Source organism: Ictalurus punctatus, chromosome 1 (assembly GCF_001660625.3).
Source record: "Ictalurus punctatus breed USDA103 chromosome 1, Coco_2.0, whole genome shotgun sequence".
Classification (NCBI taxonomy): Eukaryota; Metazoa; Chordata; class Actinopteri; order Siluriformes; family Ictaluridae; genus Ictalurus; species Ictalurus punctatus.
Genome location: NC_030416.2, coordinates 10,223,463 through 10,234,067, shown reverse-complemented (window position 1 = coordinate 10,234,067; position 10,605 = coordinate 10,223,463). Strand labels below are relative to the sequence as shown.

Sequence of the window (10,605 nt, the reverse complement as noted above, 5' to 3'; positions counted from 1 at the left end):
TGAAGTGTTGTAGTCTTTTTTTTTTTTTGTGGTCAATATGATCATACAATGACGCATTAATGGGGCACTTAGCTATTTGAATAAGAGGTCAAGAATACTTTATATAATATATTATATATATATAATATTATATATATATATATATATATATATATAATATATTATATTATATTATTTATATATATAATATATATATTATATATATATAAAATATTATATATATATATAAAATATTATATATATATAATATATATAATATTATATATATTATATATATTATATATATATATTATATATATATTATATATGTATAATATTATATATATATATTATATATATATATTATATATATATTATATATATATAATATTATATATATTATATATATATATAAATAATATAATATATTATATATATATTATATATATAATATATAATATTATATATATATAAAATATTATATATATAAATAATATAATATTATATTATTTATATATATATATATATATATATATATATAAAATATTATATATATAAATAATATTATATTATATTATTTATATATATATATATATATATATATATATATATATATATATATATATATATATATATATATATATATATATGCCAGGTGCAAAATAAATACAATGGACTATCAATCAGCGGATTATCATTGAACAGAGACACGAAACATTTGTAGGGAAGAGAAAGAAACAGTGTTTGTTTTGAATGTTTTGAAGAGGTACTCTTCAGGGGGGGAAAAAAGAAAGTTTGTCTGCATTTGCAGTGATGTGACTTTGTATTGGGAAAGCGTGGATAGAAACAGCAGACTTAAAGAGACACACTTATCATATACTGTATATAGTCAGACACTAATGCATTTTTAACTGGGTGAGATTAAGGTTTAGTTTCATGCTTGCGTCTCCTTCAGGTACCGACGTGTGCTCGGCAAGATAGTTTTGTGCTCGAGCGCCACCAAGTCGTGGTTTTTATGTAACTTCAGCAGCTCCGGGCAAGTGAACAAAAGCACAAATCTCGTTGGTCAGCCAGTTTTTAAAAATAGCGCTTCAAAAGAAAACCCCAAAAAACTGGACCCCGAGACCTAAAAAAAAAAAATTCTGCTTTGACGCCAAGCGTTTTACACGTAGGCGTGAACACTCGCGTTGACAGCCAGTGATTTAGACACGGTGTGAACAGGCCTTAAGGCTTTCTTCTTTTCACGGTCTTTTAGCTGAATTTAGCTGAGCTGTGATTTGAACTCACGACCATAAGCCTTAAACACTGAGCCACAATTTCCATGTGATAAGCTGTGTTTTGTCCTCTTATTAACTACATCAGAAAATCAGATATGATGCTATAACACAAGTGATAAAAATGTAACCATAAAAAAGATAAACACGTACATTTCATTCTTTAATAAATAAAACTCTTTGGCAGATTGCTGTCGTACAAGAGGAATGAAACACTTTCAGACAGAAGGATCATCACACCGTGCTGTCATCGATCGTTACCGATAACAGCACACACCCGGTCAAGTTTGATTCCTTACTTTATAACTCATTCTAATCTTCTGAACCGGTACATTTATTTAAAAAAAAAAAAAAAAAAAGACCTACCTGTCCAGCCAGGTGACTGAGCATCAGCGAGTCACTTCCTGTCGGGGAGCCCACCAACGGGAGTGTGGCCTTCTTCTTCCTCCCTCGCTTTGATGGTAACGGGATGACGACGGGGGAGCAGGACATGCCATCGTCTTTCTTGTCTGAGAGAAGTATTCAAAGTATTCATTTGAATGAATACTAAAGAAGCGGAACATTATTGTTGCAGTTTTTTGTTGTTGTTGTTGTTGTGTGGCTTCTCTTTCAGATTATGAGGAGAACATAACACGGTGTTACCTGCGTGCACTGTTATCATAGTGGTTGTCGGATGCCCAGGGATTAGAGATGGAGCGGAGGATACCGGAGACACCAGAGTGACTAAGCCCGCTGAACAAAGTGAGAAAAGGAAAAGACGACAGGTTAAAAAAACTAAACAAAAACAGCTGAACAAAGATAGTGTCTATGTTTACATGACCAGTTACAGTTTCCTAATGAACAATATTTATTCATACACATGTAAATAGTTCAGGTTCAAAGTTAGGTGCATGCCACGGAGTGAGGTTTTAGTAACAATGTTCCAATGTCTGCTCGGCATGTTCAGCTTTTTAATCATGCTGCTAGCTTTAAGAACGAGTTTTTAATTATTTCCGTGTCGGCAAAACGTTATCCAAGTGTAATATCTGAATGGATGGCGAGAAGGAGAGTAAAGCTGCCAAGCATTTGAAATTTGCCTGACATTCGGGAATACGGCTGAGCACTGCGAATACACACATCCGTAACACAGCTGTATAACACTGTTACTCATCGTCTCATGTTACCAACATTTAAAACACATTCATGCGGGAAAAAAACCACGATCAATGAAGGTTTTATCAACGCTTTTCCTGCTTTTTAACCGTGTTAAAGTTCTGGATCCGTGCTGAATTTCTGGCGAATAGAAAACAGTGAATTTTACTGAGATCAGCTTGTGTCCTCGCATCTGCCTCAATGCAGGGTTGAGCCGTATCGTATCGTCCATGATATACTGGTACAATTCCTCCCCACGTTCAGGATTTGTCGTCTCACTGATGACGTGTTTACGCGCCGCAACGTGGGCACGGAGAACGAGAACAAGCACGGCAGATGGCGGAGTTCGAACTCTAGATGAGGAAGAAGAATTCACCTGTGAAAAAGGAGCTTCCTCAGTAATATGGGAAGCGGTCCGGACACAGCACTCTCACTCGTATTTCCTGGGGTTAGAGATTATGAATCCTGCGAGTACTGGAGTTTGCATTTTCACTGGAATTTTCATTTGTGAATAAAATACATGTTCTATTTTTTTTTTCAGCCTATCAATTGGTATAGTTTAGTAATTGATGAGGAGCAGGATTAAGTTGTACTTCTTTGAATTAAAGCTTGGATCAAGGCTCTCAAGACTGTATGCTGATGTGACTTTTGGCCAATTTTATATACACATATACATACATACACACATATATATATATATATATATATATATATACATATATATATATATATATATATATATATATATATATATATATATATATATATATATATATATATATATATATATATATATATATATATATATATATATATATATATACATATATACACACACAGTCATCTAGGTCACTACCGCAAAAAAAAAAAAAAAAAAAAAAAAGGGTATTGTGATTATAATTAAGTCTATCTTGCTCATCCCTACCTCAGTGCTGCCAATCCGACCTCACAATTCTTTTAAATAGATTAAAAACGTGTAACGGGGACTGTTGTTCTTACAGGGCAGTTTTATCGTGACTCAAACCCACATGAGCAAATACACAAAAGGTTTACACGATTATTATTCTTAATGGATTATTAACATTGCCCACCTCATTCAATCAGATAGGTGGATACAACTATGTCCTGGCCTCGGCTGGTTTACTCTATTCCAAATTAGGTGTATACATGAAGGTTGTATATGCCCATTGAGCTACTGGTGGGATTATTATATAGGCAGCATGTAAACATCCCTAGTCACACGGGTCCTACGAGTCACAAAGTATGCACCGTCACTTCTGATGTTATGCTGCTTTCAGGGTAGTAGGTGTGTGCTGATATTAAAACCGTCATGTCGCGTTAATTGCCCAAGCTTTCACTTTGCTGTTTCTAGAAAAACGGCGATTTGCGAGGGATCTCGCTAATTTCTTTGTTTGAACTTTCTGTTTACGGCTTTTCCAACCCAGAAATGAGCTTCGACCCCAGTGCAGGAACAGGTGAAGGCGGGGTTGTGGAAAAGTAAACCTAGCCTGTAAACACTTTCGCTGCCATTGCCATTAGCCTGACGAGCAGCAGAGTGCTCGAAAACTGAACAACTGCTTCTTTAACCGAGAGGCGTTAATGAAACCTCTGCAGTGTCATCATGCGTCATAACTTCCTGTCTCACTCAGTCACAGTAACATCTTAAATTTAACTATGTAAATGACTTGTCTAGGAACATTATTAATATGCCTGTAATTCCAAAAAGGATGGAAAATGTAAGCTACGAGACAAATCCTCAGTTGGAGCAACAGTTATATAATAGCTGAGGAGTAGAATAATGGGATTACACTGCTAAGACGACTACACGTTTGGCCAAATGAAGCGAGCTGCCTTCTAAATGAGACGTTCTTTGACATAAATGCGACGCAAAATTGCTTCCCAATTAAGCCGGTGAAATGCTTAAAATAACAAAAAGGACTAAAGGAAACAGTAATACTGTTCAGCACACAGTCACGAGTCTATTCGAGAACGTGTACTTTGCTGGTTGTTCAAAATGCGTTCAGTAACAGACAACAAATAAACAAAGGACAATAACTGCAGTCGTGAAAGAGGAAGTTGCTGTAGTTTTGGGTTATTTTGCAAACAGAAGAAAAAAAAAAAAAAGCCTGATGAGACAGAGGAGGAGGCAGTACATTTGTCCTATAAATGGTGACAACTCTGTTCATGCTGCTGCTGCTTCCACGGCTGAGATCACAAACAAGTAAACCAGAAAATGTTTTAGAAACTGCCTCATCATGTAGTGGTGAAATCGACAAATGTTACATGTGGGCCAGCCGCAGAACTATGCAATGGGGGTTTTTTTTTTTGGTTTTTTTTTGAGGCACCAACTTTACCACTGTAAGAGCACTTTCACATTTGGAGAGGTTTTTCCCCCACAGACAAAGTGCTGTCTGGAGCAATTTTGTTGCTGATGCGTGTGTAAAAAGAAAAAAAGAGAACACTTCTGTGCACTCTGTAACCATGACGATGCTCTTACCATTTACATTTTTTTTTTTAATTATATTGTTCTTTTTGCACTACCTGTTACATCTGACACTTTCACACTAGAACCATGTACTGGTCGGCGCTACCCGGTCATTTACTGTGCCCATTGTCCTGTTTTAATATTTACTGTACTGTCTTCTGGTGTTTGCACGTGCACTTTATATAGAATGTAGGTCTTATTTAGTTCGGTGTCTCATGTGGTCAGTGTCGTGTTTTATGTAGCACCGTGGTCCTGGAGGAACGTTGTTTCGTTTCACTGTGTACTTTACCAGCTGTATATGGTTAAAATGAAAACAAAGCCACTTGACTGGTCCTAGATAGTATCAGCTAACTAGCTAGCTAGATTTGATTTTATTATTATCAGTAATGAAGATTACGATTGGTTTAACGCTGATGATGAGGAAGCTGTTTGCCTTTACTGTAGCTTTTCAGGAATTAAAAAAAATTTTTTTTTAAAAATCAGGGGAACACCTTGTGCAACTTTGTGTACTGATGAACGTGCCAAAATCAGGCAATTTGTTATTTTAGTTACAATGCAATATTGGAAAGCAAATATTCAACAGGTTGTTAATCTACTTATATTGGTTCAATAACAAGAATCATTTTTTTCACCAGGACTGTCATCCTTGTTGTTGTTTTTGTCACTTGCTCCCCACTAAGGGAATTTATTTATTTTTTTTAACTAAAAAAAATTTTTAAAAAATTGGAAGTGCTCCACTGTGACCAAAAACACTTTTAGCAGCACTTTTTTTTAAAAGAAAAGATTGCTTTGTTCCTGTAGAATTTCTTGTAAAACATGAGCAAAGAATCAAAGCAGTTGGCATGACACTATTTTAAAGTGACCATCATAATAACACAGGGTATACCAAAAGTCTCCATACATAAGACTTCTTAGCAAAATGTAAATTTATATATGCCTTTCAGAACGCCTTAGACAATAGAAGGACGTAATGAAATCATGCTTATGACTGGATGGGGAACATGTCTCAAGGTTGCGATGGACTTTCCGGAAGCGCCGCACTGTTTACAGCACAGTACAATCTTTGTAAGAAAGATGTCTGCGGATTATGACACAGCGGAGGATTTGCATGTTTGTTTGTTTTTTTGTCCGCTCTCGCGGCGACACAACACGCACGCGTCTCGGTTCCCTCGTGAACGCGCGTCGGAGATCTATGCGGAAGTGAAGATGTTTTGTGAATAAAGACTTCGTTTTAGTTTATTCGCGCACACAAAGCATTCGTGTCGCTTCATAAAACTGGGATTAAACCGCTGGAGTCACACGGATTACTTTTACGACGCCTTTATGAAAGTTTGGGTTACTTGGACTGTAAATAAGAAAGACAGAAATGTCCCAGGTTTTATTAAAAACGCCTTCGTTTGTGTTCCGAAGATGAACGAAAGTCTTGTGGGTTTTTGCAACGACATGAGAGTGAGGAACTGATGACAGAATTTTCATTTTTGGGTGAACTACCCCTTTAACAGGAAACACGGCAAGCACATCACACACGACAAACTTATTAAAGTGCACCTATTATGTTTTTTCAAATATTACCTTTCAAGTAGTGTGTGTTAGAGCTGTTTGTGAATATAAAACATTTGCAAAGTTTTAAAAAAAAAAAAATCAAAGTGCACGACAAACGGAGTTATTGACTCCCAGAAGAAGGAACCGATTCTGAAAAGCTGAAACGAGTCGTAATTCCAGACTTACTTCCTGTACTAACCTACTTTGGTTTGTAATAAAAAACCCCGCCACTGGTCTTCACTGGCTGCTCGCTGACAGACGGATAGGAAACACCTTATGGTAGTGGGCGTTTCCTTTTTGACACATCTTGACAGCGGTAGACCATTCAAAACAGACTGGGACATCTGACCAATCAGAGCAGAGTATGCTCTCTGAAAGGAGGAGTTTAGAATGAATCCTTTAGAACGGATCATTTAATGAGTCATTTGTGACACTGGGAGAAAAAGGTAATGATGCAATTTAAATTTTGAGCACATTAAAGTGTTTTTTGACCTTGGATGCATGTAAATCTATTGCATGGGACCTCTGAAACTAAATTAGGCACGTTTCAAAACCAAAATAGGTGCGCTTTACCAAATACAAAAAGGCTGGAAGCGCTGCGGTCTAACCGAGATGCGGACATCCACTGACGAAGGCACAACTGAGGTGGTGCTGGTGTACATACTCCCCTACACACGGAGACTTTTGGGACACCCTGTATTGTACACGTTAAATATTGGGATGTACCGATCGTTAGCACACGCCTACTGGACACGGACTCATTTCACAAACCACAATCATCTTGAATCTACTGTACCAGCTGTCATGATTCCGGTGGACGGTACGGGCACCACAGTGATGCTGTGTGAGGAATGGGGCGGATGCGCTTGTTCCTGCTTCAGCGCCCGCCCCCCGGCCGCTGCATCCATGGCCACGCCCCCCGCAACTGCCACCACCGCTGTGGTGGGGTAGTGGGAGGAGCCATGCGGGTAGGCAGGGTTTTTGTCCTGTTGGCCCAGCTGCTCCTTCACCTTGTTTAGAAACACAGCATTCTCAATCTGACACACACACCCACACACATGAGGCATTAAAGGAAAATGATGTGGACACATGGTTTTAAGACAGGTGCAAGTGTGTACATGTACGTGTGTGTGTGTGTGTGTGTGTATAAATTAGTGGACGGTAAGGAAGGCTGCATGAATTCGTTCTCACCGGTCCTTGCACTGGAGACCAGAAGTAGGAGTTAAAATGGGAATCCTCCATCATTCCTGAAGGAAAACAAATGAGTAGGAAAATAAATAAATTGTGAAAGTACAACACAACACAAATAGACCATCACGCTCAGTGTCAGACCAGTGCCGGGACTCACTTCAGAAAATTGTTGTTTTGTTTTTTTTTATTTATAAAAAAGGTTATTGAAGATGGAAAGGCTCCAGAAGGTTCTGTGAAGAAATGGATAAACTACAAGAACCTAAATAAATAAATAAATAAATAAATTTGAGTGATATTATTTATGAAGGAGAAATTCAGCTTTGTAGAAGTAAATAAACTACTAGAAACATTAATACAATATGCGATATCATTTTTACAAGAAATGTTCCGGAAGAACAGCGGTCATAACTGAGGTAAATGGAGGCCCATGAAGCTAACAGCTACATGAGCGTTAGCATACGGCTCAGAGCTAGACCTCTCTCTCAGCCCGGTTAATAAATAATACCGGATTCACTGATTGTCTTTGTGTAAATCTGGAGCCGTTTGTATCGCAGGCCACTTTAGTTGGCGGGCTCTTTTTCTTCTCGACACACGCAGCTCAAAATACACCTCAAAGCCAGACACAACAGACCATTTGCTTATTACTAATTCAAAACAGGAAGTGTTTTGGGGGGGTTTATTTGAAAAGAAAACGGTGCAGAACAAAATAAGATGTAATGTTTATTAAAAAAAACAAAACAACAAAAAAAATCAGCCTCGTCGGTGACTGATGCAAATTCATTAGCAGCCCGTAACATTATCTTCTGGGAGGTGTAACGTTAACTCACATTCAGACACACTCCCGCTGTCGGGCCCGTGGAAATAAACTGGAGAAAAAAAAAAAAAAAACAGAGCACACGAGGATTGGAGAGAAAAAAATAACAAGTGAGAAGGAGAGAGAGAAAAAAAAAAAAGAAAAAAAAAAAAAAAAAAAAAAAACCGTCGACGCCGAAACCGAGGCTTTACGCAGGACTTCCGGCACACGGAAGGCGACGGAGGCCGAAATTAACAGCAAAAAAAACAAGGTTCAAACGGGAAAAAAATCAAGCCTAAATTACCCAATCGTGAAGACTTTGGTTCCCCTCGCCCGGGGATTTCCTCCGCTCGGGATAGTTTGTGAAGTCGCTCCGAAAAACACTCAAGTGAAGAAATTCAACGAGTTTTCGTTCCTTCGGTTTTTTTTTTCTATTTTTTTTCCCTTTTCTTACGGAGTTGCCCGAACTGTCTACGCTCCACTTCCTACGGATGAGGTCAAATTTGCGCGAACGTCTTCCGTACGTAATGATGTCATGTCCGTCTAGTAAGGTCAACTTATCATCAGGGTGCGTCCACAATTGAACGCTACGTACAGCGCTACGCATTGGCAACCGGGAACTGTAATATTTACCTGGTTTACCTAATATATAGGACATTCTGGGCTAAGATGACACAATTTTAATGTCACAGGACATCCTGAAAGATATAAACGTTTATATATAGCTGTACCGGTTGCTAGCGTCCCTTATTATTTTATTATTTTATGATCACACAGGCACGTTACACAAAATGCTTTGCAACGTTGTAGTGAATATGATTTCACTGTTTCTACATGGAGTAGGCTGCTATTGCTGGTATTATAATTTAACAGGAATGTGTTAATGTGTCAAATTGTGACGTAATGGTGGTGGTGATGATTATGTAATTAAATAATAATAATAATAATAATAATAATAATAATAATAAAAAGGCCAACTGTGAAGGAGCTGGAGAGATCCTCAGTTCAGATGAGAGAAGCTGTTCACGAGACAAAAAGTGTATACACTCTACAAAACTGAGCTTTTTGGAAGAGTGATGATCAATATGAGTTCAGAGTTTGCCAAAAGGCATGTTGGAGACACAACAAACATGTGGTCGTGAACAAAACTGAACATTTTGGCATTTGGAGGAACCCCAAAAACTGCTCATCACCCTGAGAACACCATGATCACAATGAAGCTGGGTGGTGGTAGCATCATGTTGCAAGTATTCTTGGCTTCTTGGATGCTTCTCTGACTAATATCCCCCTTACCTGCTTACTGAAGATTTAATAGTGCTTTTTGTGATGTTCAAATGGATATATATTCTCCAATAATATTGGCACCCTTGGTATATATGAGCAAAGAAGGCTGTGAAAACTTGTCTGTATTGTTTGACCTTTAGATCTTTTGTTTAAAAAAAAAATATCACAAAATACTCTGCTCTCATGGATATCAAACAATTGTAAACACAACACAGGTTTATCAAAAAAAAAAAAATTAAATATAGGTGCGTAACAATTATTGGCACCCATATGAAATCATATGTGAAAAATATATTTGAAATATATTCCCATTAATATGTTAGAGGTTTTTTTTAGTACACCTGGGTGACTAGGAATAGGAAATTGTTCACCCATGACTTCCTGTTTCACAGTGGTATAAATATGAGGTAACAGATAGGCCAAATTCTCTTCCTACAATGGGTAAGACCAAGGAATATAGCTGTGATGTGCGGCAACAGGTTGTTGAGCTTCACAAAATGGGAAGTGGCTAGAAGAAAATAGCACAAGCATTGAAAATGCCCATTTCCACCATCAGGGCAATAATTAAGAAGTTCCATTCAACAGGAAATGTTCTGAATCAACCTGGAAGAGGACGTGTGTCTATATAGTTTCAAAACACTGTGAAGAGGATGGTTCAAGTGGCCAAAAAATCTCCAAGGATCACAGCTGGGGAATCGCAGAAGTTAGTTGCGTCTTGGGGTCAGAAAGTCTCCACAACTACAATCTGAAGTCCCCTACATCACCACAAGTCGTTTGGAAGGGTTTCAAGAAAAAATCCTTTGCTCTCATCCAAAAACAAACTCAAGTGTCTTCAGTTTGCCAGACACTACTGGAACTTCAAATGGGATCGGGTTCTATGGCCAGATGAAACCAAAATAGAGCTTTTTGGCAATAAACACCAGAGG

At 37.7% G+C, this 10,605-nt stretch overlaps 2 protein-coding genes across 5 annotated transcripts in view; one reads left to right on the top strand and one right to left on the bottom strand.

Moving 5' to 3' along the window:
* znf384b (zinc finger protein 384 b) overlaps positions 1-8,838 on the bottom strand; it is a 25,352-nt gene extending 16,514 nt beyond the window's left edge. For 2 of the 3 annotated variants that reach the window (XM_053680535.1, XM_053680544.1), the window contains exons 1-5: positions 8,700-8,838; positions 7,603-7,658; positions 7,208-7,448; positions 1,896-1,985; positions 1,620-1,762 (exon numbers count right to left, since the gene is read on the bottom strand). In XM_053680535.1, coding sequence (XP_053536510.1) covers positions 1,620-1,762; positions 1,896-1,985; positions 7,208-7,448; positions 7,603-7,656 — 528 coding nt within the window. In that variant the 5' untranslated portion in view covers positions 7,657-7,658; positions 8,700-8,838. The remainder of the gene's footprint in view (positions 1-1,619; positions 1,763-1,895; positions 1,986-7,207; positions 7,449-7,602; positions 7,659-8,699) is intronic. The other variant, XM_053680540.1, reaches the window with a different exon arrangement.
* si:ch211-154o6.3 (uncharacterized protein LOC563854 homolog) overlaps positions 8,775-10,605 on the top strand; it is a 26,007-nt gene continuing 24,176 nt past the window's right edge. The window contains exon 1 of one of the 2 annotated variants that reach the window (XM_053680550.1): positions 8,775-8,915. The gene's annotated coding sequence lies outside the window, so the exon portion shown is untranslated. Of the gene's footprint in view, positions 8,916-8,947; positions 8,964-10,605 lie in introns of those variants that run through there. The other variant, XM_053680556.1, reaches the window with a different exon arrangement.